At 43.1% G+C, this 27,810-nt stretch overlaps 1 protein-coding gene across 16 annotated transcripts in view; it reads left to right on the top strand.

Moving 5' to 3' along the window:
* Positions 1-27,810, top strand: part of FOXP1 (forkhead box P1) — a 598,032-nt gene that overhangs the window by 486,233 nt on the left and 83,989 nt on the right. For 12 of the 16 annotated variants that reach the window (XM_079934807.1, XM_079934808.1, XM_079934798.1 and 9 more), the window contains 4 exons: positions 15,231-15,368; positions 16,425-16,511; positions 21,933-22,086; positions 27,524-27,728. In XM_079934807.1, the coding sequence (XP_079790933.1) occupies positions 15,231-15,368; positions 16,425-16,511; positions 21,933-22,086; positions 27,524-27,728 (584 nt within the window). The other 4 variants (XM_079934799.1, XM_079934797.1, XM_079934795.1 and 1 more) reach the window with 3 other exon arrangements.

Below are 27,810 nucleotides of genomic sequence, written 5' to 3'. Positions count from 1 at the left end.
GTTTAGTCTCTCTAATTGGCTGCTGGTTGGCGGTCTTTGGAGACATGAGAAATAACTAAAGCAGGGCTCCTTCTGGAGAGACTCGCTTCCCTGGGCAGGTCATCAAGCCCACTTCTGGGGTGAGGGGCCTAAATTCTGTAGTCCTGCTCTTTCAGTGTGTTCTCCTCTAGCAACAGGATCAGTTGGTTGAATCTCTTTAAGTTGTCGTTTCAGAATATGTTCTGGGTACTCCACGAAACGAATGGTTAAAAAGAAAGGAAATCAGTGTTCAAGGAAGGGCTGTTTAGAAGAAGATGGGGAATTGAATTAAGATTTTGGCCCCTTGAGATTCCCTGGCGGTCCAGTGGTCAGGACTCCACGCTTCCACCGCAGGGGGCACACGTCCAATCCCTGGTCGGGGAACTAAGATCCTGCAGGCCGCACAGCACGGCCAAAAAAAAAAAAAGAAAACAAGAAAAAGATTTTGACCCTCATAAGCAAGTTGATTTTTTTCAACCCATCAAACTGTTAATCCCTTGGTAGAGATAACTGACCTTATCTGGGGAGGTGTCTCGCTCTCAGTGTTGCTTAGAAATATGTGAGCCAGTGCCCATTTACATGTCCTTTTTCTGGTGATTCCCAAGCAGCTCCGGCTGGAGCCGAGGACCACGTGGACCCAGCACCGTGGCTGGTGTCTCCTCCTTGGCCGTGCCATCCATCAAAGTGTGGGAATAACGTCCCGACAAGATGCTCCTTCTGACTCTGCGTTGAATACATCTTATCTACATTCTCAGCTCTGAATGGGCAGTAAAACCTTTCACTTTCTTCTGCGTTCAAGGCTAGGGCTCAGCAGAACCAAATAAAATACATGATTTGAGTCCCAGGTGTGTTATTTGGTGGTTAGAGTTTGGTGTGGGATCATAGTAATCTGTTCTTAAGTACACAGCCAGCTGCACAATGGACTCATTTAGCAACTGACAGGTTTCTTAATATGTGGTGTTTGAACAAGGGCTGTATCTGTTGTGGGTGTTAGGATGTGGGCATCAAAAATATTTTTCAGTAGGGTATTTAGCATTTCCTTCACTCTTCCTTCAACATTAGCCCTCCCCCCCCCCCCAGGTATTCATTTTATATTATCATGGCCTCTCTTTTTCTGGAACTATTCAGTGTCTTGCTTCCCCTTGTGGCCCGTGGAGCTGGGTGTGTGTTTGAAAAGAAAAAAAAAAAATCACTTTGCCTTTCTGAACTTCAGCTCCCTCCTCTGTAAAATGGGTATTGCAATTTCTGTTCACATTGTGACAACTAAATGAACCCCTGTGGCTGAGTAACCCATTCTAAATAAGCCTGCCCCTCAATCCAGATTTTTCCAAATGTCCACATGCTGCTGCTTTTATTTTTATTTTATTTATTTTTTGGCCTTTCTGACCCAGCCTTTCCAAAATGACCTGGCACTCATGGAACGAATGGCATTGACTAGTCTTCTAAATCACTGCACCTTGTAACATTTATATTGTATTCCAGCCATTGAAAGTTCCAGTTCTCACTGAATCCCAGACACAGGGCAGGTAGACAGGGACCACATGGAAAGGGATCTTTTTTTTTTTTAAGTTTTTGTTTTCAAAATATTTATTTGTCTGCGCCAGGTCTTAGTCGAGGCACGCGGGATCTTCGTCGCGGCATGCGAACTCTTAGTGGCGGCCTGTAGGATCTGGTTCCCTGGCTAGGGACTGAGCCTGGGCCAAATAACCGAAATGCGTGGGGAGCGTTAACCAAAATGGCCTGGGCCTATAAAACTGATCCAGGTTTATCTCTGATGGTACATTTCCTTGCCTAGAAGTAGCCTCTGAGTCACCATGTCATGTTTGGAGAGAGGGTGGGAAGGGCTCCAGGTGGCCTCTGCTTTTGCTAAGCTACTTTGTCACCTCCCCCCTTCTCCAAACCATCAGTCCTCCAAACACCACCTCCCCAAGGGGCCTTCCCAGACCTCTCCTGATCCACTCATCTCCCCCCTGCTCTGTGGTCTCATGGTGCTTAACGCCACCACCATGCAATTTAGTATTTGTGTAAGCACCGCATTGCATCACTCTCTAATTATTTTGTGTGAGGCTGGACTCCACAGCTGGGTCACAAGCTTCTGTAATGTTTGTTGTTTGCTTGTTTGGATGCTCCCAGAGACGATTCGCTTACAAACGGAGACCTGCAAAGGAGGTGGGCCAACTTGTAAAAGCATGCTTGAGTTTTATGGATGCCTCTGAAAGAAATGGTCTTTAAAAAAAAAAAAAAGAATTGCTTCTTTAAAGGGCACCCTGATGTTGTTCACAGACGTTAAATCTCTAATGAATTTTAATACCTTTGAAAAAAATGTGGATTTTTGAAATGAACATTTCTCCTCTCTCCCTGTGCCTTGGTTGGAGAGAACTTCCTATATTTTTATTTCCTGTCTTTGGGGCCCTGCCAGCCCCTACGGAAGGAGGGCCTTGTCTCTTTAAGAGTCAGAACTCTACTGATTCGTGGTACACTGGCAGATTTAAGGCCCCTCTCCCCAAAAAAGAATGCCTTGGTTCTCTGTTGAATATTCATGAGAGGGTGGGGTCACATTTTTGTGACCTGAAAAACTTCCATTAATAAATTTGTTTTCTGACACAAAAACACTTTAGGGTGGAGCTCGATCAGTGCTGCACCCATTTAACATCTGATCATAAGTTGACAGTCAACTGGCGCTTTTGTCCCTTTTGCTGGCGGATTAATGGGGGAATTGTCTGCTCCCGAGCTGACCTGATTGAAATTCAGGCATTTGCTTGATCGGAAGTACTATCAATATGCTTTCTGGTTTGTAGTAACCTGCGTTAACACCTCAAATGGAAAAATACTTTCAAGTAAAACTGAAATTAGTGGAGTAGGATTTGTGGCCTTTTTTTTTTTTAATTGAGGGAAAATACGTAATCATTAATGTCACGACTACCTTTCCTCGAATATTTTTAAGAAAAATAATTTAAAAGTTAGAGTTTTGTTTGTTTGTTTTGTAAGTATAGGCCAAAAAGTTTTCCCCTAAATTGAACAAGGGTAAATTAGAGAAGTGATTCTAGAGCTGCCGAAAATGACTAAATTAACCTGGCACCGAAATCGGGCCAGTTGAGCCCACCAAGTTTACAATATTGGTGCCTTTTTTTTTTCTTCCTCACACTGTACTCAGCTTTAAACAGCATTAAGGAGCAGTGACTAATAGAGGTCATCTTCAAGTGCTCATGGAGAGTAGCCTGTGTTGATGTTGTTGTATAAATAAGAACGGAATTTAGAGAATTATTTCTTAGCGAAAGAGTGGCAGATGCTTGCTTCAGCAGCTGTCGTTCTGGAGGGCAAGGAGCTTGGTTCAGCAACGAGGTACGTTGGTTGTTATTTATTTCAACCCCCGTGTCGGGTTCGTTTTCCTCTGTGCGCACAAGCACACTCCGGCGAACCCGGCTCTTGGAAAGAAAAGGGGGGAAATAAAAGAGGCCAAGGCTGGGTTAAACCAGGGACGTGAAGCGAAAGTTCTCCCGCAAAGGCCGTTTTCGAGGAAGTTCTCCTGCGCTGCCTTTGAGCCCCGCATCCCCTTCCGATTCTAAACAGTTGCTCCGAGCAGTCGGGGTGTGCGCCGGACGCGCCGGTTCCCCTGCGTTGCCGCTCGGGTTGCTCTGAAAGGCCGGGACAACTCTTTGTCAGTTTCCAAGAGGAAACAAACACAGCCACCCCACCAAAAAGCCCCGACCCGGCAGCCCCGGCCGGAGGGAGAGATGCGCGCCGCGCCCGGCTTCCCAGACGTCAGCCGGAGGCGGGTCAAAGGGTTAACAGCAATTAAGCGGAGTTGCTCCCGAAACAAAAGCCGGGTTTCAGCAGAGCGTGATTTCACCTGCCGCGCGGAGGGGGGCCGGAGGGCGCGGGCGCGGGGCGCGGGCCGCGGAGCCCATTGTGTGGGGCGCGGCGCGGCGCGGGGTGTTTAGAGGCGGGTTGTGATTGGTGGAGCAGGGCGGGGCGGGTGGGCGCGGCGCGGCGCGTCTTGTCAGCCCGCGAGCCGGAGCGCCCCTGCGCGCGTGCAGTCCGCCTGCACGCCGAGGCCGCCGGACCCCACGCCCGGCCCGCGCGGGCGCCCTGAGCCGGCTCCGCGCGCCTGGCGGCTACATGGAGAGTGTCAGGTTGGTCCCTGTGATTGATCTTTGCCGTTCTGCTCTCCTTCCCCGGGCTCCGCGGTGCCAGCTTCCTGGGGCCTCGCTGGGGAAGGCAGGAGCGCCCGAGGGTTTCTAAGTTGAGTCTTTTGGAAAAAAATAATAATAATAACCATCGCTGTTTATCAACTTGGGTGGGAGTTGCGCTCTGGAAGTGGAGGCGGGGGGAGGGAGTGGAGGGGTGGGAAGAAGCAGCTCCAGGCCTGTGGGTCCTGGAAGAGAGAGATTCCCCCCCCCCCCCCGTTTCTCTCTTGCTCTCCCTTTTTTAAAATGTTCATGGGTGGGGTGTAGTTGAGAGTTGAAGGAAGTCCTGCTTGTGTTTTGCTCTCGCGCTCTCGCTCGCTCGCTCTTTTTTTTTTTTTTCGTTTGCTACTGGTTTTCTGCCGTTCTGGCCTTCAGGCAGCCACTTTGGTAAAGCCCTCGCCATCACTCCATTCGGGGGACGTTTCTGGGGTGTGATTTATGTCACTTTCAGAGCGTGTGACATATACAAGGAGCCTTCCATCTCAGTGTAACCCGTGTGGATGTTTCTTTGCTGCTGATAGTTTGTTTCTATATCTGTCTAGGCTATTTTCAGCTTAGCTGTTCAAATTCAAGGAGTTCACACACAGTCACGGGGGGGGGGGGAGGGGGACGAATAAAGCCGCACACAGAAAAGGGCAGGCTGGCGGAGGGACACTCAGGCAGGTTTGGACGTCTCAGCTGTGTTGTATTACTTTGCTGGTTAATTAAGTAGTGAGTGGGCTTTGGGTTCGGACGCGCAGCAGACTGAGGAATTGTCAGGGGGTGCTCCCATCCGAACCGGCTTTGAATGTAGCTACCTCAACTGTCAGAACTGCCTGAAAGACGGTCAGTGGAAACGAGACTTTCTTGGTTCCCCCCGCCCAAGTGTCGTGATGGGAAGGAGGGGACCTTTAGGAAGTGGGTGGTAAAGTTTTAGAGCAAAGTACATATAGACTCTTTCCTCTTTGGGATTAACTCCTTCAGGGCCTGCCGGTTCGGAGTAAAATATCTAATAATTTTATACTCTTGTCCACACAGACCAAATGTTCTAATCAAGCCAATTTAAAAATGCAAATCACCTAATTTCCATAGATTCCAACACTCTGAAAGTGACACGTTTGGGGGAAAAATTAAGCCTAATAACAGGAAATGTGACTCATACTATCAGTGACTAATCTGCTTAAGAAAAAAATAAGTTGCATTTATTTTATTAGGAAGTCAGTGTTAAAGAAGCCATTTTTTTTTAACTTCAAATCGAGTGAAGTTTTTATTTTAGAGGCGGCCTTTTTAATGCCTTTTTTTTTTTTTCCATTTGTTTGTAATAGATTTTCCAAGAGGAATGCTCGGTCAGAGCTGGTTTATGTGGTAAAGTGTTCAAGATAGCATGTCATTGTCAGAAACCTTAAACAGGATCACATTAAGATTCTAGTTTAGGATCTGTTGCTGTTATTGTTGTTTAAAAGAATACAAAGCTTTCTCGAATATTAAGACCCGTCACTAAGTAAACCGAATGAAGACTGAAGCACATTCTCCTAAGTGGTGCCCTTCGCTTACATTGAAAAAAGGTCTACTTCTATTTACGTGATTCTTTGTAGCTGCCTGACACATTTCAGTGGAAAGTGTGTAAAAATGAAACCAAAATACAGACTGCCTACCCAGAGACACTGGCTGACTTACTCTAGGATGTGATAGAGCTGAACTGAAAACGGATTGGGCTGACACTTGATAATCAAAGTTGATTTATTGTTCATTAGTACTGCATTAGCCCTTTCAGGCAAGACAGTTATTTGTGTAGTGGCCTGTCAGGAGTAAGACTGTGAGCACCTGTCATTTCTAAGGCATGAGATAAGCAACCAGATATTAAGCTGATGCAAATAAAAATACGTTGGACTAGGTAAAGGACCACATGATCATAAATTTTTTCTTTAAAAGAAGAGAGAGCAATCTATAAGAAGAAATCTATTAACAATATATATATATTTTTTACTCTAGGGACTGCTTATAGTATGAAAGTAATGGGCTTTATGCTCTCTTATTTGCCTCCAGAACTTTCTTTTCTACCCATATGTGCAGCTCATTTGTTAACAAGTTGGTCAGTTAAGGAAATGAGGAGCGTAACATGTCAGTTCTTTAATCTGAGTAATTCAAGAAAGGTAGGCTTCCCATTTGTGTTGTGTTTTTAAATAAACATATTTCATTAAATGAAACTCTCCTAAGCATGGGCTGATTATATGAAGATGTGATGACATCATAGCTAAGCTATGCTAATGTCGGATAATAATGTCAAGGGCAGTTTCTGCAACGTGTTTCACTCTCGATTTTTTTCTTCCCTCCCTGGAAGGGAATGATCTCATGACATACAATAGAAAACAACCTAAGTGTCAAAAGAAAACAAAATTAGTGAACTTTTGTCTGCAGCCATAGAAACGCGGATTAACTCATATTTTTCCAGAGGACGGAATGGAAACATTCTGCAAGAGGCTATATAGTGTATTGTCTTCTCTGAATTTTCATTTGACAGGGATTTTAGAGGCTGTGATCTTAATTAAATCTCAACTAGCTGAAGTAATGCATCTAAAGGCATGCAGTGTTGGGTAACCTTGCTCAGCTGGTAAACCATAAATTATCGGAAAGCTTGTGATAGGAGTGGTTGGCCTGAATTTTGTTTGTTTGTTTGTTTACAGTCAAATGTACTGTAAAAACAAAACCCTCACCATCACTGCCTTGTATTTGCAAGTTGACAGGAGCTGTCACTTGAAAGATAAACTCTTTCATGACGCTGACCAGTTCTGCAAACTTTTCAGCCAACCTCCACACAATTGCAAGAGACAGTGAAATTAAAATCCAGATTAATTAAAAGCAATGTGATTTCAGATTTATCTCAGCTGAGTAAGGTGGCAGAAGTGTGCTGGTGTTACAGGGTTTTACTGAGACAATCAGGAGACGGTAGTGTGACGAGCTTCTTAGCTTGAACTAAAATGTGAATAAAATTTGGCCAAGAAAAGGAGATTGAAGAAATTTATTTTACTCTGTGGCTTAGTTGTAGATGAACACCACTAAGGGGAAACTTAAAACTATCCTCTTAGGAGTTTGGCAAATAGAATAATGCGAGTCCACTGCAGGTAGTTCTTTGTGATTTATTAGCGAGGGATGAGGCAGCAACAGTTGACCAGAGAAGGTTGGAGTAAATAAATACATAGTGTCTGGTGTGTGTGTTATGTGTTAAAATGCATATGAATTTGATGACAAGGAGTTACGGTCATTTAATCGTTATTAACTAGTCCAGATCTTACAAATTCTACTAGTGCTTGTAAATACTAGGTTATTTACTTTCAGTGTCTTTTAAACAGATGTGTTTTTTTACTGCTGCATTTTTTGGTTCATATGTATGCTCTAGTAGAAGCAGCCATCTACACATAAAAATTGAGAAAGCTATCCTGTGATATATTGATTTTATATATCTTTGTACGTAAGATTTCGTATAAGACTAGGAGTTATGTTGCTGATAAGCTGTAGCTCTCCGGGGGCAGAGAAGGACTATAGCTTCGTGTATACCTGCATGGCTGGGTTTGGGGACAGACATGAATTTGGTTTGGTTTTGATGAAAGATTTCTGTTCTTGGCAATAGCATGAGATTTCTGGACATTGGTTTCAGTCATTTCAAAGTGTGCAGTACTTTTTTTTTTTTTCCCCCTCCTCAAAAATGGCATTCTAAATTCAGTTTTATTTACTCTTTTTTAAAAAGAGAAAACTCAGCTACCTCTTAGCTAAGCAGTCTTCTACAGATGCTGGGAACTTGAACTATCTGGAGAGACCTGAACTGGGCCTCTACTTGAGGACTGTTGGAATAATCTCTGAGTCTTTCTTCCTACCTGACAGCTGTTTGAAGAGAAATTAATTTAGAATGAGAGAAATAAATATTGAATACATGCACTGTGCCTCCTTTTCAAATGCGGTTGAAAGCAACGAATCAATGAAGTTGCTGGCTAAATGTGGGGGTGCACTTTTTTGGGATACCTTAGTATCATGTTTTAATTTTTAAGCTTTATCAGGCCCTTAAATCTGAAACATCATTGTTCAAATAACTGAAAACAAGGTAAATCAACAACATCAAAAAGGTCGGCTTCTGTGATTTCTCAAGGGCTTGTTATTTTGTACTTCCCAATTCTATTTGATGTCTTGACAAAACAAGATGACACAGGGGAGAATACATTAAATTTTGATTTTTTTCATCTAACCTGTTACTGTTGTGGCAGCTTAATTTCTTTTACTTTGTCCTGAAGATGGCTTTTTGTACAATTACTCTAATTGTCACACCACTTCATGCGTGTGGGTCTTCATGGCTTTCCCATTAGCCTTGATTTTACTGGGCATTTTTGAACATGTTCTGGCCTTTATCACATAGGGAGCTTTGGGTTGGGCTTTGTCTCCATTAGAAATAAATCAGTGAATGGTGAGATTGTCAAAGAAGCAACTGATGCTTTCCCATTAGAATCTAATTTGCACCCCTTAGCTTAACTGTGATAGATAAGGTAAAGGTGTTGGAAATAGGCAGGAGAAACTACATAATTTGAGAAGCAGAAGTTATAATTCTGAAAAAAGGGGGAAAGAAAGGGTGATTGCACCCTCAGTCAGGCCTTAAAAATGTTGGAATGATGTAATTTTGGCCTACCTGCATGTTTAAATCCAACTAAAATCCCCCCTGTATCTCAGTAAATAGTAAAATATATATGTATATATATTAATTATATGTATATGATGTACATTTTGTCGTAGTTAAGCACCCTGTGATATTTTCTGTGCTGGTTAAAGTATGAAGAGCTGTCCATTTAATTCTTAGTCTTAGAAAAATGTTCGATGGGCAAAAGATCAACATTTAACTTTTCTTCATTTAACAGTATCCGTTGATCTCCAGCTGCATCTCCAAGTCGTCTTTCCTTATTCTAATCATCTGTGTGTGTCAAAGAGGATGGATACAGTTGCCTTCCCTTTCACTATTTTTGAATAATGCTTCAATGTAAGGGAGCTTATGTAGCCAAGGCCTCTTCTTTTTCTCTTCAAGAGCTAAAGATCTGTGGGTAGAGTCTATTCTGAGGTGCCTTCTTGGAATAATTCTCCCCTCCTCTTCTTTACAGTACTTAAAAGACGATTTTTGTTGTTGTTGTTCATATAAACTGTCAGAGCAGGTTTGATCCACGTGCACTAAGTTTTTTGCATCCCTCCTCCGAGAGAGAGACTGAGGAAGGAAGAGGGGGCATTTTTCTAGATGATAATAATAATAATAATAATAATAGTTGCTAGGTTGAAAAGATCAGGGCTTATTGGATGATTATTTTCACGTGTAGCTTCCACTGTTTCCTGTATTTAACAGTCACTAATGGGAGAAGCGTTTTAATTTATGTAAACTTTACATTTTTATGCAAATGAAGCTGATATTAGAGCTAAAACAGTTACGCTGGCGCCTAGTGGAGTAACCTTGTGGGGGGGGGGAAATGTGAGAGGAGAGCAGTGGAGGTCCCACAGATGCCCGTGCTGTAAACAAATATGAATTTATGCCACTTTTTACAATTTAGAGACAAAAGAAGAGCTCAGAGAGCGTTGCCAGGATTGCTTATTAGGCTTGATAACCTGAAATAACACCTGATTGGCAGGCAAGTCTTGGCCATACAATTCTTCCTGAAGGAAGGATAGCCTTTCTTGATAGAATGTAATAAACAAAATGATAAAAAATGAAATGCTAATTGCATTTTAAAGAGGTCTCTTTTTTTCCCTAAAATTTTAATAGGTGGTTGTATTGTTACTGAGAGAACAGTTATGCTAATGACTGACTACTTAGATGATTTTGCATTAATATAATAACCATTACCTGCCTTAATGCTTTGTACAGTATTGTGGCAAAATAGCGAAGCCTAAAAGAGTTATACAAAAAAACAGAATTCTATAATGGAACAGAATTATACTTTCCACGTGAATAGCATGCTTTTTTTTTATTTTTTGAAGACTGAAATATTATGTCAGAAATGTATTTTCTTTCCTACTTTACATGGTATCTGTGGCTTTTTGGGTTTTTGTGTGTCTGTGTGTGTGTTTCTTCTTCTTCTTTCTGAACACCATGGGGAACAGATAGAAGCTTCCTAACTTTTTTGTTTGCCGATATATCAGTTGTATCCATTCGGTTATTAATTATGAAAACTGTTGTCTTTCATCGGGGGGGGGCTTGCTGTTTATTTTCTTTTATACAGGTTCGCTTCCACGTGATCATATCAAATTTGACATAGATGTGTGTGTGTGTGTGTGTGTGTGTGTGTAGCCATTTTCTTTGGTTTTGTTTTGATGTTCTGGAGCATTCTAATTTAATTCATTTTGCTCTTATTTGATGAACCAAGTGACACTGCCTTACCTGGTCAGTTATCATTCAAACACAGCCCGAGGTCTAGAAGGGACTTAAGTTTCTTGGGACATCCACGAGGTGAATAACCAGAGATGAAAAGTAGTTTCTAAATTCTTAATCCAGAGAAATGGAAATACAGCAGTATTTAAAATGTTTTTATCTTCTCATTTGCATTATTTGTACACATAGCAATTACGAGAAATGCTGAGGTCCAAAAATCTATGTGTGTTTACACCTGGCAGCATTTCCTTGGAGTTAACGTGCGTGTAAACTAAAGAGAAAGAAAAAGAAAGGATAACATGTTATTTTCAGTATTTATATTGTGTCATCTCCCCTCCCACCCAATTCCTCCAATTGTGTCCTAGATTAGAAATCAGTATTGTTTCTGTGGGTGTTTTTATTTGTTTGTTTGCTTTTTAGATTTTTTTCTTCCCCTTCCCCTTACCTACCTCTCCCTGTTGAGGATGGAGGAGAAAAATAGCCATATTATTTTAATACTCTTCTAGCGTTCAGATGATATAAAGCCATTTGGAAGTAAAAGAAAACTGTATCAGGCAGAATTTACACAGCACTGGATGGGCTTTTCACAGCACTTATTGGTGCAGAGGACATCTCCCCAGTGGCTGGTAGGAAGGTAGCAGCAGGCCCACACCAGCAGCCGTGTCCCAATGGCCCCAGCACAGCTGTCCAGCTGCCATGTTCGCAGGTTTGTGTGCACCTGGGGTGGGCCACACCCAGTTGGTATCAGTCAGCAGTGTATCAACCAATTTTTTTTTTTTTTAATTCATGACTTCCCCTTGAAACTCAACTAAAGAGTGTTAACTGTGTGTGTGTGTGTGTGTTTAAATTCAGTTTTGTATGCTAGCATTCTTTAAATGTCTGCCAGAAGTTTAATTTGAATTTCTGATCCCTGAAGGCAGCTAGACAGAATCATTCCCGTTCTTCATAAATTGCCTTCTATGATTCATTGTTAACTCATAAAACATACTCATTTCTATATACTCAAACAGTTAAGGTAGTTACAGTATCGGGGATACAGGTTTTTTTTTGCATTATATTTAAATTGTCATTTGAGGAAGAAATCGAGCATCAGCTTGAACTCCTAGTTAAGGCCTGAGCCCCGTACCACACAGCACCTCAGAAATTAATGTTTTTATCTAAAGGAGGGTAAAGGAGGTGCATGGAATTGGGGGGGGGGGGAGTTTAGTTTCGACTGAATACTCTGAAAGAGGGGCTCATAAATATTAGAGTGCTGTAGATGAAAACTCACATGACTGTTTGAAATACTATTGATTTAAACGACTGGCTAGATTTTATGAATCAAAGTGTAATTTCGAAGCCTTGGCCATATTTCTCAATGCTGAAGCACTCTCTCTTGTGCGCCTGTACCTGCTTTCCAGACATTCAACACAGGATTAAATGATAGTGGTTACAGTGATCAATAGGTTAAGACCAGTACAATCACTCTTGCCGCTAATGACCTCAGTAGTAATGGGCAATAAAGTGTGGGCTCTAATAGCCTCTCGCTGGTACCGCCTGCCCTTTGATTCCCAGTATTAGGAAGGACTAGCTACATGAAAAAGTTAGACGTCGAGAGCTAAGGCAGTGGATATGTAGGCTATAATTCTTAACTATTTAAAGCCCCACACTGTGCTCAGATTTTTTTTTTTTTTATTTTTCCTTTTCCCACCCCACAATGGTTTCTGGTTCATTTGGCTACGTTTGCGAAAGCTTTCCTTAACTGATTTTCCTGACACGTTGGAGGAGGAACTTTGGAAAAATCTTAGTTTTATTATGTTTATAAATGAAGCTCGAGCCCACTTTGGAAGCTCAGAGCGAACGTGTGTGAAAATGTGGTTTCAGAGAGGAAAAGCAAAGTTAAGGCCGTCAGGATCTAAGAGCCCACTTCTGATTATTCAGAGACTGGTCACCGGGCTGGAGGATTACTCAGGCTTCTCGCCCCTTTCCCTCCTTTGGCTGTGCCTGCTGCTGCTTTAAGCATCTGATTACTTGTCACCACCTCCGTCGAGATGTCCAAAGGGAAAAAGGAGAGGAGACTCAAGTTCGTTTTACTGTTCTGTAACATGACAACAAAAATTGAATAAATAACTCTGGGAAAAGGAGATTTAAACTGTTGACTGTATATGAGGGTTTAAAAATTAGCTGTGTATGTAAGTCCTTTTTTAAAACTTTTCAGATCTGTTTTATTGAAGCATAATTTACCTACATGAAATGCATTTGTTTTAAGTATACAGTCGGAAGAATTTTGGCAATTGTATCCATCCTCTGTGACCACCACCCCAGCCAAGATAGATGGCATTTCCATCACCCCCAGAAGTTCTCTGGTGCCCTTCTCTTGCATAGGCTCTCCATAGTCCTTTTAAACATTATGAGCAAGAGATTGTTTCTATGATGGTTTCTGTTGTAACACTGTTAATTTCACGTTCATCACCAGCTTAGATCTTAACACCACCCTGTTCCTGTCTGTTTTCCTGTTCATCACCATCAGAAATTTGGCTCAAGAATATTTATATTGTACATCATCCAAGAAACGCAGGGGAAAAAAGAAACCTTAAACATGGTTCTTTTGTTTGCTTAATCAAACCTCCCTGTATGATGATGCAACTCTCAAGGAAAAGTAAACTTCTATTGTGATACGTTGGCTTTCGCAGCTCAAAAGATAGAGATTGGCACCCAATAGAGATTGAAAAATTCAAAAAGTTTCTGCTGTATGAAGACAGAGTCGACTAATTGGAATGAATTTCTAGGTGGTTAGATGTTTTGATCATGTCTTCTTGGTGTTTGTCCTAGATTAAATGCAAGTTCACTGTTCTAATCATTGGTGATATTTCGTGCTGCGACGTATCTTTTTAAAAGGATAATTTATCCACTCATATACATCTGTCCCTGTTTGCATATAAAAATATTCAGACATGCCCATCTGTTTAAAATTACAGTGTGTCTACATCTATGCTTAAAAGGCCACTGCAATAGGAAGGATTCATTGATGACCTTCCAGACTAGGGTTAATGAAAATTTTCAAATGTTCCAGCTAGTGTTTTCCAAACAATGTGAAACTTGTGCATAAACATCCCCACACACAAAACATGCCCGCAACAACGGTGGAGGCTGTTCACTGTACGTGAATCTGACCTTCAGGAACCTTTTTTAGTTCATCAAAATTAGTGATGCTGAGAAATCGGGACATCAGTGCATAATGACTGTGAAATTAGGAATGAGAGCTCGCTATGCAAATGACAGGACAAATCATGTGAAAAAGTCAAGATAAACTGCATATTAAGACATTATGTTACATAAAATTAATACTGCATTTCTCCCTTTTGCTTACTGCTCCCCTGAAAGATTTTTAAATTCTTTTATCTTCTAATCAGCTATTGTGTGCTGGGTTTTTTTTTTTTTTTAAGTGGCACACAGGCAAAGTGCAAAACATGTTATTACCTTTTATTGTAATACATGAGATGACAGCAGATCCTTTTTAACAAAGTATATCCTTTACTGCTTCTCGCTTCTTGCTGTCACATGTTTGATTAGAAACCAAAGAAAAGTAAGGTGGTTAAATATTACTGTTAGAAGACATACAGGTTTTGTCTTTTCTTTCATTGTTTTTTTTTTTTTTTCCCCTTTCCTTATCTTTTTATTTGGTGTGTGTGGGGGGGTTAATTTTTCATGAAATAGTCTTCTTGTATTACGGGGCCTGACAAAATGGTTCTCGTGTAGTCTGCAAATTAAACACAAGTGCAGTGATTATTTTGAATAGCTAAATTACATTCTAGAAAGCTTGCAGAATTCATAGCATTGTCATTAGGTATCCGCTTGAATACAATTTGTGTAACCTTGGCCAAGACAGCCTGTCATTTTAATGTCAGTGTTTTATCTGAACAAGACATCATCCTTTCAGATACAGCGTGCAGGTTCCTTGCAGAGATGCCCGTGCAGAAACGTGTTAACAGTTGCAAATATGAAATGCTATCAAGTTCATCACTGTAGCTGTTTGTCACTGAAATGTCATGGAAAGCAGCTTTTAATGGTATCGCACATAATATGAAAGAATTGAGACATCTGTGTGCTGGGTGAATAAGGAAGGCTAAAAGGCATCAGAGGAAGGGTCTGTGCTGAAGTTCGGAAGGTGCATTCAAGGTTCAGCTGTCCACAAGACTCAGCGTTCATTGATTGTTCTTAAAACCACTGTCCACAGAGGAAGGGGATCGTATTAGCTCCAGCCGGGAAAATACTGGTTCCTGTTTGCCTTCTTCCCTAAAACAAAATTCACATTGGCGTTAACGTGCTACATCTCACTATGACCAAAGACTCATTCTTATTAAGAAACTGAGATCATACTAACCTCACTCCAGGTAGCATTTATTAAGCCTTAACTCCTTGTTCGTTTACCAGACCATCGGGAGCCCTTGTCAGCGGCTACAGGGTTTTCTTTTATTTTTCTTTATTTAAAATCAATGTGCCTGATAGATTAAATAGGGTTTGTGGCTGCATCCCCTCTGGATAGATGCCCTGCACTTGGGAAATTGGCCAGTCCTGGAAGCAGGCTGATGCCGGTCAGTCCCTGGACCCGGAAGGCTGAGTGCTGCGGGCGTGCAATTTCCTGGCTTCCTATTTATCCTTCGTTAACGTTCTAGGTTCCCGTGTCAGTGGCTATGATGACACCTCAAGTTATCACTCCCCAGCAAATGCAGCAGATCCTCCAGCAACAAGTGCTGAGCCCTCAGCAGCTCCAGGTTCTCCTCCAGCAGCAGCAGGCCCTCATGCTTCAGCAGGTAATGGTCCTTCCTCCTCCCCCAGCATCCCGTGGCCCCTTGGGGCCCGTCCCTCCTCTCAGGAGTCCCCTCACCTGAGCAGCTCCTTGGCCCGTCGAAGAAGCGTAAGCAGAGCAGGGAGGGTGGGGCAGGACGCAGCATCGGTCCCTGGGTGATCGGTTGCATTAGCATCTCTGAAAGAGAGGGACCCTGCCAAAGCCACGAGGGTTTGGGCCTGGAGAGTACCCAATGGACTGAGATTAAGGCTGTAATTGGACTTGGTAGAAATAAGATCTTTTAGGCTTAGGGGGCTTTGCGCTCTTTTATTTGGAAAGCCAGAGGCTTCTAAATGGTGTGAATCAAAGCAAAACAGGGAGCACGTCAGGAGCAGGTTTAAATGTGACAGCTCTTGAAGTCCCCATCTCCACTCAGAAGCTTACAGAATTTTTCTTTTAAACATCAAGAAACGTCTTGGAGTTGGTTAATTGTCAGGTGTAGAGTTGATTTTACCTCTTCCGTGTTTGCCGATGCTGAAGCGAACTTCCGGTGCCATTGTGCCGTGGGGGCCTCATCGTCGGACTTGATGGACACCTGAACCAAATAGAGGAGACTCGGGACCATAGGGATGGGAGCTGCTGGGGTGAGGCCGTGGGGACAGGACAGCAGAGGATGCTCCCCACGCAGTTGACGTAGACACTGAACACAGGTCCCCAACACCGCCCGAGCCTATCACTTAGCAAGCATGGACGCGATTTGCGGTAGAGATGCACCAGACTCCCTCCGCAAGGGCGCTCTGGCTTTGTTGTACAATCAAAGGTCATCCCTTGCCTTCTTTTAATTAGTTTGTGTAGAAAATGGTATGTTTCTCATCAGTTCATTTTGGAGATTACTTTTCAAACAATAATGCCAAGAAGAGTCAGCGTGCGCTGAAATTTATTGTCGGGTTTCAGACTAAAGGTCAGGCCGTTACAGATAAAAGGGCGCCATTTTTCAAGCCGCAGCGTGTATATGGCGCCGAAAGGGACAGTGGCTTTGGCGCTACCCTCTGTTACTTACCGTCCTCTCTTTCCTTTGTAGCAGCAGCTTCAAGAGTTTTATAAAAAACAACAGGAACAGTTGCAGCTTCAACTTTTACAACAACATGCTGGAAAACAGCCTAAAGAGGTACCGACAATACCTATTTTACTTTCAAACCGCAGATCCCAGAGGACTCTCTCGTGGCGATTAAACTGTCATTCATCTCTTAAATGATTGCACAACTGAGCCGACTCTATCGGTTCTCAGCCTTCAGACCGAGAGTTATTGTCCTGTTTTCTTTCAGAGTTTTCTGGGTTCCATTTGCCGGCTGCCACGTATTTTATAACACCACCCCAGGTGTACCTCATGTGGGCACTGGGAAGAGGGATCGTGGCAGAAACTTTAGGGCTGCTTTTGCAAACTGGTACCGCTGAGGTCCAGGATCTACCTGGGAGAGGTGAGGTGCACTCAGGGAAATTATACTTGGTCGCACACTTGGTTCCCCACCCCCCTCCCAGCTCAGAGAGCTTGAGTAGGTGGTGCTGGCCTTTGCCTTTGGAAGGAGAATCTCTTACCCCAAAAGTCAGAGCGAGATTCGAAACACCCCGATCTCTGTTGAACCTCTTCCTGCAAGTTGCACGGGTCGTAACTGCTAAAGGCAGGCTTGGACTGTTTGTGTTTTCCCGAGAAGAGCTCGCGTATCGCAACGGCTTCTACGTACACGGTCCTTTGTAAGTGCCCGTAGTGATCACACGTGCCCACCACCCAGTTAGGTGACAGTATTCACTCCATGAGAGGGAAGGCCTTCCCGGGGAGGGCTTCCGTCCCACCTTCTACGCAGTTCCATGTGGCTGAGGCTCAGTCAGATGGGGGAGTATCTCTGGGCATGTGTGCACTATCGTGACATCTTTCTGCCCATTCCAGAGTTATCCGCTGTCACTTATCTCCTCGTGTTTTCACGGTGGACTCAAATTCTTTCCATTTGAGTGTTCTCCTTGGAATGACAATTCAGAGTTTGATAAACAGGTCCGAATCCCGCTGAACAGCTTCTGTGGTGACCCAGAGGAGGCAGCCACTTGCGTTAGTTTACAGGGAGTCCCATCAGGTGACCCCACCCCCCCCACCCCACCCCTGTCCCTCGCAGGAGCCCGGATGCTGAGCTCAGGTGCCGGGAAGCGCTCGTTTTACATCCTGGGAAGGAGCCAGCCGTTCTCACTTTGCCGTCTCCTCCCTCTGCACAAATTGGGTACATTTTCCGTGCCCTGCCAAGTTTTCATCCTGGAGTCCTGTTTAGCAGCCTGGGTGGAAACCCCTGCAGAGTAGGGGCAGTTTGGGGGTGAAGGGGAGGAGGCGTTTTAATGAAACTGCTGACACAACCTTAAGTACGGTGGCGCGCTACCGGGTGCTGCTATAATAAAAAAGGGAACAGATTAAAAAGTGTCTAAAATGTAAATCTAAAGGACTAACAGTAATTAAAATGGAAATGGCACAGGGAGGGAAGGCATGTAATTGTGAGATATCACTGTGCAGAAGGCTCTCAGCTTTGTTTTGCTGGCTGTTTTTCTAATTCAGTAGGGCTTACTCATCAGTGGCAGTTCAATGCGCGTTAATGACTCTGGGATTGCAGGCATCACTCTGGACAAAGAAATGATTATTGTGCGGTCAAAAGAAGTTCAAAGACAAGAAGGGAATTTCAGTTTTTTCCTTAGAGATCCACATTCAAGAGCATATAAATTAAGCCAAATGTTAAAAACCACAGTCTGAAAGCTGACTTCAAAGTCACAACTCTCTAATTAATGAACTGCGAGCTTCAGTTTGGACAAGTTGTGGTTTGATGCGCCCATAAATCAACATGACAGGCCTGTTTCACAGTCTCAGACAGTGCTCGTCACTGAGTCACATCAGATGTAAACACAGCAGAAAAAAGAAGGGATATGAAGGAGGTGCAATTGATCAACAGAATTGGTAAAAACCCACTTTTGAAGCACATTATGCATGATCACAGGAAATGGTTACAGCCTCAAGAGGTTTCCCCTTCTGCTGTTGCTTTTTTGAATCAGATTTCTAACAGCCTTCAAAAGGGAGAATAAGAATTATGGAGTTTCTCCCCTGTGGCTCACAGGCAATAACCCCCTGTTGTTATTTTGTGCTTCTTTCTTTTCAAAGGCATCAAAATTTAGTTTTTTAAAGATCTTTAACTCTATATTTGAAGACAAACAAAAAAGGGCCGCACTGTCATTCTTATCAGTTACCGGGGATTGTGTTTTTCCTTTCTGTTGCCACTTCTTATTAACCTCTTATTTGGTCTGTTAGACATAGTTTGGAATGCACGTCTGCATGCTGAGAGAACATGAAAGTTCAGATGAGCTCAGAGGGCACATAAAGAAATATGAAGCCGAAAGTTCCACAGCAGAAGGAAGGATAAAAGTTAACTCTCCCAAATTGCTGCTGTCAGAAAGGGGGCATCTCGGGCGCTCAAAGGCGATGGTGGTGTCAGAATTTGGGAAGGGAGTTGCCGGGAGAAGGGGGAATACTTTGTATCTGAACCCAGGGGAAGGTGGTTACACTGTAGTAGCATTCGGCAGCTCCAGGACACTGCGTTTGTCGTGGTCACCCTTTGCCATCCCTTTCGAAAGGCAGAGATGACGTTGCCTTCACATCCTGAAGGGTGGGTAGACCCAGACGCGCGGGCACGTCTCCTTGGATTCTAGCGGTGTGTTCACAGTGCCACTGGATGTGGCCGAGACCTGTTGTAACAATGATGAGGAGAGCCCTGTTCCCCGAAGGTAAGCGGGCAGCCTCCTGAAATTACCATGCAGGTGGTGGGCCTTGTGTGCTACCATGCAGTAGAGTCACATGGTAGCAATTTCATGATGTGGACTGGTGGTTAGGATTTTAACAAGGTCTGAACTCGGATGTTGACAGATGGAACAAGTATATTAATTTACTGAATCCCCAGTCATTAGTGGCTCATAATTTTTGAATCGGCAGCCCTCCCCCTCCCCCGCCCTTTCCCCTCTTTTGATCGCCTCTGCAGTAAGTCACTTGATCCTGGGCCAGAGCAACGTACTTTAGTCTCTTTTTTTTTTTTCCCCTAAAGTTGCCTTGAGATGTTTCCTTGAGAAAGTCAGGCCCCACGTTGAGTTTAGACCTAAGACCTTCCTTGGGAGGTGGGTGCTCTGTAGCCCCAGTACAGCTGGGATTTAGGTGACGGCTCATGACTCTTGGACGGGACGGGTGTGGAAAAGAGAAGGCAGAATTGATTTTAAGTCGAGCCACAAAAAAAGATCCTATCCTGTGTGGGTGAGGTAGGCTAAGTTGATTGTTTTAAAAGGGCCGTTTGTCCTGGGCAGTTATGACAGTTTATGTTAGGCAGTAGGCAGGAGCGAAGAAAGGAAAACAGACCTTTGACTGCAGCGCCAGGGAGGGGATTCGAAATGCAAGGTTTATCAGGGCATTTTAGCATTTTAACACCGACTACTGACCTGTCCAGGGGACTGCACGGAGACCTTTTTTGTATGCATTCAATTGTGAGAAGTAAACAAACGGGCTCGTATCCTGTGTTTGGTAACTGGGTGGGGAGCACAGTTTGGCAACCAGTGTTGCTTTTAAATTCTTTCTTTGGACAATGGGCCTTGTATACTTTTATATCCTGACTTTTCAAACGCGGACAGCTCTCATGAGCTTTTCCTAGGGATGGCCACAGAGACAACAGAACAGCCATCAGTCATTTTATATAAATACACAATTTCTAAACATTTCATTTACAGTAAGATGGGAAACACTCTCCCCAAAGTCCAGCACCCTCCCTGCCCCATGATTTTCTACTTCAACAAGAGCTAACTCCCTGATCTTTTGTTGTATCAATGTTATTTTTCTTCTCTTCCTTCCCTCACCCGTTTTTTTAAACGTCGTGAATTAGTATCTGTTGAAGAAGTGAAAAAATCATTTGGACGTGAATATAACTATCATTGGCTCTTACATTACTGTGTGAGAACTTGGGAAGGGGTGAAAACAATTGGGTCATTTTATGCATGCTGTTCTTCAAATGAAAACACTGGCTTTTCATTTAAATTTACTTAAATTTTTGTTGTCAGTGGTAGAGAATTTGTTTTTTGGAGTGAAGCGCAATTAACTTTCTCAGTGGCATGGTAGTAAGTCTGAAATTGCTTGCTAATATGAGAATGATGGTTTTTACTGTAAAATAAACTACATGGAGCCCAAAAGGAAACCACCATTTTTCTCCTCCTTTGAACTTTACATCAGAAGGTCTTGATACATATACCATTTTATGGATGTATCAGATCAAGGTCATGTGTTAGGTTAAGTGAATGCAGTTGTTTGTAAAGTGTAGTTATGAGAAGCTCTGTGAAAGAGTTGTATTGTCCTCTTGGTTGTGAACGTGTCTGATGTTTTGAATAATACTCAGAATTAGGAGAACGTATCTTGTTCTTTTCTTAAAGAACCTTTTTCTTTCTTTTCTTTTTTTTTTTTTTTTTCCTGGCTCCAGAACTCCCTTCCCAAAGAAGGGTTAATTTCCCTTTCATAATTGTTAGCCATAATGTGGCTAAGACCTCCACCTCGATTTGATTCCTAGCAGATTAAGGATATTAGATAATTTCCTTCTATTTATTGTAATACTGCACTGTATTATCTTTCTATCACTCAGATAATTACTGAGGAAATCTACATTAATTTTTTTGGCTGGAGCGAGACCTGCTAAACACAGGAATGATGTATTGATGTTTTACACAACAAAAGTTTTCCTCCTGTCATTGTCCGATCAACAGAAAGATATTTATCATTTCGCAAAGCCCCTTCTTTGCAAGAACAAAGCGGGCGGGGAGGCAGACCTCGGGGTTTCTGAAACTCAAGCCAAGCGAAGGCATCTGAAGCTTAAAGTGTCCTTCATATTAAACACTCACAGCCGAGTACGATGTTGTTTGCTAAATTATGAATGTGTGTAATTAAAATCTAGTGGCTGTTTCTATGAAAGATTTACAATGTTATTTCATCGTTTGTCATGGCTAATTAACAATATTAGATGAAGTTTTTCTTCTTCAAAGGTCTGATTTTTTCTCATTTATTTATGTCAGAAGTGATAAACAGAGTAGTTAAAAGCTTCTCCCCGTGCAGGCGGGATGGAGGCAACTTGTCCCTTCACACCTCGGAGGTTCAGGGTTCAAATCCCTCCAGACCTGGAGTGGTAGGTATATAGCCTGCCTGCTGCTCCTGTGTCTACTTAGAAATTTCAGAGTCTAGAAGTCTACATCTTGGCTAGAAGAACTCAGGCCTTTCAAACCATAGGAAAAGCTGCCTTGATTGTCACATTATTTTCCTATGGGAGCCGGCAGCAGAAAGGGCCCACACCCAGCCCCTCGCTTCTCCTCAGAGGTGATGTGTTCTGTCCCTTTGAAAGCAGCCTTGACCCCGAGCCCTCCGCGAAACTTTAGTGAGCGCTCTCAGTCCCGGCTGGTGACAGTGTGTTTGGAAATGTCCATACGTTTCACCTTCCCCCAGCAGTGGCCATCTCATTTTTTTTTTTTTTTCCTTCCTGATTTCTTCCAGCAACAGCAGGTGGCTACCCAGCAGTTGGCTTTCCAGCAGCAACTTTTACAGATGCAGCAGCTACAGCAGCAACACCTTCTGTCTTTGCAGCGCCAAGGCCTTCTAACAATCCAGCCGGGGCAGCCTGCCCTTCCCCTCCAACCCCTTGCTCAAGGTAAGCGTCGATGATGGTTACAGAAGGCGCTGCTCTCTCTCGAGACTCTGGGGCGGGGGAGGGGGTGGGGTCGTCTTCTTCCAGCTCATCGTGAAGGAGATTGTCCGTTTAAAACACGCCGATGCACACTCAGAGGCAAAGCCGGATCAGGTAACAGTGATGGACGGACGTTTCCAGGAGCCAGAGCGCTCGTCGGTGCCAAAAGGAGGACCTAGGGTGATCAGGAGGCTTACAGGATCAGAATGCTGCACGTTCTTAGAGTAAGAGAAGGCAGTGCCGCTGTGACTGAGGGAGCATTTTAATCAGATCTTCTCGCGTTTTCAGTTTGGAATCACAGATGCATTTTCTTGAAGGCTTCTGTTAGTCATTTTAAGATGTGTTGTACATCCTGTAACTTGCTCTGTGTTAAATCGTAGTAATGCTTTAGAAATGCCACTTTTTAATATCTAAGGAGAAACTCAGGTTTCTTTTTCTGTAAACGGTGATGATTCATCTCTTGCTGTTACAAAAGCCAAGGTTGTTTTCTGTTGGGTTCTCCCTTTTCTTTCTTTTTGTATTCACCTGACTGTTGGTGTTTGAGCCAGTTGGTTCTGTACCCGTCAGAACAGGCAGCCTGTCCATCTCCAGCTCTCTTTCGAAAACTGGAGCCCTTTGAAAAGGAAACAAGATTTCATGGATTTAAACATTTCTTTGGAAGAGCCACTGACGTGTTCTTCCAATGGGTGTTGGACGTCAGAAAGAAATGAGTACTCTAGCTGTTTATAGGACGTCCTCTGGGTTTAAGCAACTCTAACTTTCATGTGTGTAATGTGATACACAAATGGATTATTCAGAACCAGCAAGAAGGAAAGGCAGGAAGGAAAGAAGAGTCATGCCGTGTTTTGAAATACAATTCCTCCATCCCGTATGGGGTGTGGTAGACCTCCTCAAGGCCCACGATAGACTCGGATGTATGTGTATATGTGCCTTCAAGGCTGGTAGCTAAAGCCTTTGGTATCTTGGATCCAGTTTCATTATGAAAAGGTTCAGAATATGGAACGTCTTTCTCCCCTCATGGTGCTGAAGGCGTGGCCACGTGTTCAGTAACTTTTGGTGTCAAGCGGAGCCGGTGAGGCTTGTGTGCGTGGAATCTTGATTCTCGAACTGAGTCAACCACACCCGACTTCTGTCCCTCCTGGGGTTCTTTGGGTTTTGTTTATGTTTTTAGTGTTGAGACCAGGGCTTTTTCCTCCTTTAACTTCCCTCTTGCCTCCCCTCCCCCTTCTGCCATTACTGCTCATCCGCGCCATATATAATCAGCATCTCCGTTGCTGTCAAAATAGAAGATTTGGTAACTGAGCAGTGCCGGATGGGGTGGGGGTGGGGGAGCACACACGGGCTAATGCATTTTTGTGCTTGCGAAGTGTTACAACGTGCATTAATTACACCTTTGGGTTTATTGTTGGCAACATCACCGGCTGGGCTGACACACCCACTGGACTCGGCGTCCACCTCTCTCATCTTTTCCCACTGCTCCTATACTATTAAGTTTGTGCACCAAGGTTCATTGTTATAGTACATCAGTAAGCTGTCCAAAAGAGGGCAATTGGGCAGTGACAAGACAAGCTCATGTGTAATGTGAAAGAAATGAATGTGGTGATGCATGAAGTGTAATCTCTGCAGTAACATATCAGAGACACCGGTTGGTAATTTACTAGTCATGGCATTGATTGATACGCTTAGCAGTCTGCTCTAACTCTTAGCCCCCGTGACATTAAGACGACGCATATTTACAGTCTAAGGTGGTGCCTTTGTGTGCGCCCGGGATGCATAAACGCAAATATAGATATTTCTCCCAGTGAAGTGAACCACCAGCGTCATTGCCATCTCTCTTGGAATCAGGAGGTTGGTTTTGTCTCCTCTAACCCCTTGCCCAGAGTGGCTGGAGAATTCAGTCATGTTGGACTACAACACAGGTTTTTTTTTTTTTTTATCAGAGAGATGATGGCTTAAAACTGATGTCATTATGAGGTTTAAATCAACTTTCTGCTTGCTTGAACGTGGTCACCTGGCTCTGGAGGTACAAGGACAAAAAAGGTTGATCAGCTCTGTCTTGGAGCCGGTGATACCTGGGGTTGTAAAATTGAGTTCCGTGAACGGTAATCTGTCAACTGTCCCCGCAACATACATTTTTTAAACCTGTGTCTGCATTTTCCTTTATAATGAAGGGGCCAGTTGTCCTGGAAAAAGAAATGTAGCAAGGCACAGGGTTTATGTGTTAAAAATGCTGTTAATGCCCCACTTCAGGATATAATCATCAAGGTTCTTTTACGTACCTGTACGGTCTTGGCTAAGTTGCCTTAAACATACATGTAAATATCAAAGTATATGAAGAAACAGAGAGTAATATCTTGAAGCCTCTTCCCCGCCCCGCCCCCCCCCCCCCCCCCACACACACACCCGGAGGTGTTAGGTTATGAAACGGAAGGACTTTTCTTTGGATGTTTTTAGGGCTGTTGTAGGGCCTTCTCTCTGTTTTACATTGTTAGCGTGTGTCTGTTTTTCCCTTGGTGTCTTTAATCATCTCATCTTCCTCAGCACCAGTAATCCCATAAAGAAATAGACTTTTAGTATCATTCTGACTTTGTAATTCTTTAAAATGTAAACTATAGCTGGGAGAAAATTACATGCCTGCTGATGTACCTGTTAATGGATTTGTTTAACTTGGTACTGTTATTCCTATCTACCATTTTTGGGGAAGAAATGCATGCTTTCTGGACATTTGATGTCCATGTAGTCTGATGAGTGACTAGCTTACCTTTGATCTGTCACAATTCTATCATGAGATCTCGGCTGTCAAATAACAGCATCGTTTGGTAGATAGTATTCATTGAACTAACAGTTTAACATCACTAACAAGGTGTAACATTGATGGAGGAGACCAATTTGACTGCCTTTCTGTGAGTCTGATGACAATGTTCTTCACCATTATTATCACATTGAAATTTGACCCAGAAGGATGCCTCGTTGTCAGTCAGTGAGTTCCTGTTTTATTTACCGTTTCTCCTTCTGGGCGAGGGAACTGATTTGCTAGCCTATTGGACTAGAAGGAGAGGAGAGGAGCATTAATGTACTCGGTGGGCATAACAAGTGTAACAGGGCATTTCTCTTTGTCTTTATTTGCTGGATAAACAGCTTACTCTTGAAACACCTTCAAAGTTCTGCTTCTGTCGAGGGGAAAGTGTTTACACAGTTCTTAGAAACCGTGGTGTGTTCTTCCTTCTTCCGACCTCCCATGCACCTGACCCAGAAATCAATTAGTCTGAGTTGAGAAATAGGTGGCTTGTTCTTTCCATGCGTATTTACTCCCCAGAAAATAAAACTGGGTGTTGACTTGTGTGGCTTTATATCACTGTGCTACCGTCCACAGACAAGCCTATTCACTATTGTTTCAGTTGAATAAATAGTGGTCGGAGGGTCAGCCATCTTCGCAGGTAATTGTTGGTGTGCAGACATCAGCGGTGGCCTGTTAGCTACAGACACACCCCACATGTCACCTCGCAAGGTGTTGGAAAATAATAGCCCAGATGCGGCAGAACCGGACACGGGATTGTGTGGTGACCTTTCCCTTTGTTTAATTTGCCTCCGAGGTTTAATTTCAGGGGACAAGTCATAATTGAATATGCCTAATAACTAAACGCTCATTTGGGACAAAATCCATCAAAATATAATTGGCATTTGATTCTTACGAAGGAAGAAGAAACCCGACTTGGCTGTCGAGGATGCGTTCGAAGAATATCTGACCACTTAATGTATCATTTGAAGCCTCCTTTGTAATATTTATTAATTGCAGAGACTCGGGCGTTTGAACATTTTCGTGGAGAACCGTTAGGAGAGACCAACTGTTTTTGTTAACGCTCCTCTCAGAAAGGCGGGGAAGGTTATTGGTCTGCTGTGCAATAATTTACTCCTCTTTGATATGCAAACGATCCGCGGTGAATATAAAAAAATCCTATCAGACTCATTTCACAGTTCTTAACCACTCGGATTCTCTGGAGTCCATCGCCTCATTAGACCAGTGCTCTCCAATGCTAGCATAATTAAAATCTTTAACAGTTTAGCAAAGTAAAGATGTTTGGCTGATCACGTTGAGATGATTATCTATCCATTGTATCCTAAATGACAAAAATAAATTAAATTTAGACCTTGGCATTTTTTATTATGTGTTTCAAATGAATGTAATGCGCACAGCCTTCTTTTTAAATTCAGTACCTTAGGTTTGGTCAGAAACATGCCTGTTTCGGTTACTGCTGTATAGTGAGAAAATGGCAGGCTTTCTAGGATAGCTGGGTTCCAGTTGATTGAAACAATGCACTGTGATCCAGACGTCCAGTTCTAACGCGGCATCGCCTTGTGCTGTCCAGGGGCTGTGATCTCTTCCAGGTTGTCCTCCTAGGTTGTTGTTTTTGTCGGTTGCCGTTCAGAATATTTTTCTGCTCTGTGTGTACGCACTAGACTATGCCTGGAGGTAGGATTTGGAAATCCTGAGCTGCAGAGGCATGCCCCCAGAATAAAGGCTGCAGGCCCACAATAGTGAGATTGGCATCCTGATTGTATCTCTTCTTGGGGGAAAAAAAAAAGCAAGTTGACACTTACTGCCTGAGACCCATGTCCATTCTGGCCCCCTTAAAAACAAGAGAACTTTACTGCTCCAAGTTTCTTTCACGTTTTCATTTCATTCTGCAATGGTTCATTAGCATGGATCTAAGAAATGACAGTAATAATAGTGTTACTTGTATAAAAAGTTATACAGTTTTTCGGTAGACACATCCATCAATTAAGCATGTGGTACAAGAAACCAAAATTAATGAGGAAGATAGGTGTGTTAATGAAATAATCATAGTATAATCAATTTGACTGTTAAAAGTTGAAAAGCATTTCAGGAAGACAATATGAATTCATAATTTATGTCTAAAAGTGATTAATAAAAACTGTATTTAATAACAGAGCTATTTGTCATCATTTAAGGCTTAAGCACAAAAATTATTCATTTTGTGGCTCGTGTTGTCATAATAGTATAGTTGAACAAATTTATTTTGAGCCCTTCTTTGTGTCTAAAACTACAGTAACATGTATCTGCATTTCCCACCCCCCCACCCCCCGCCCCGGCGATTAGAAACAACAGTTTGGATGGAGGCATACAGTCCTTGCAAGAAGTAGCTGTGTTTTGAATCCTTTTCACGGGTGTCTTTTACGTATGATGAGGGCACTTCAGGGGGAGGACACGTTCGTTCCTACCGTATTTGCCTTAGTTGAGAGGGAAGGAAAAAAAACTGAGCGCACCCAACCCGCTCCCCCCAACACTAGGCTTTGTTTACTGACTCTCTGATTTAATTACTGTTTGAAGAGGACGGAATTAGCTGTTAATTGATTTAATTATCCAATTTGTTTGTTTCAGGCATGATTCCAACAGAACTGCAGCAGCTCTGGAAAGAAGTGACAAGTGCTCATACGACAGAAGAAACCACGGGCAACAATCACAGCAGTTTGGATCTGACCACGACATGCGTCTCTTCCTCTGCACCTTCCAAGACCTCCTTAATAATGAACCCACATGCCTCTACCAACGGACAGCTGTCAGTCCACACTCCCAAAAGGGAAAGGTAGGAACGCCCATCTGAGACGTGTCCAAAGCTGTCTCTGACGCGGAGGGGTGGGTGGCCGGGCCTCGCCATATCTTGGGGA

This window comes from Stenella coeruleoalba, assembly GCF_951394435.1.
Source record: "Stenella coeruleoalba genome assembly, chromosome: 10".
Taxonomy (NCBI): domain Eukaryota; kingdom Metazoa; phylum Chordata; class Mammalia; order Artiodactyla; family Delphinidae; genus Stenella; species Stenella coeruleoalba.
The sequence above is the reverse complement of the archived record's forward strand: the minus strand, read 5'-3'. Positions and strand labels throughout refer to the sequence as shown.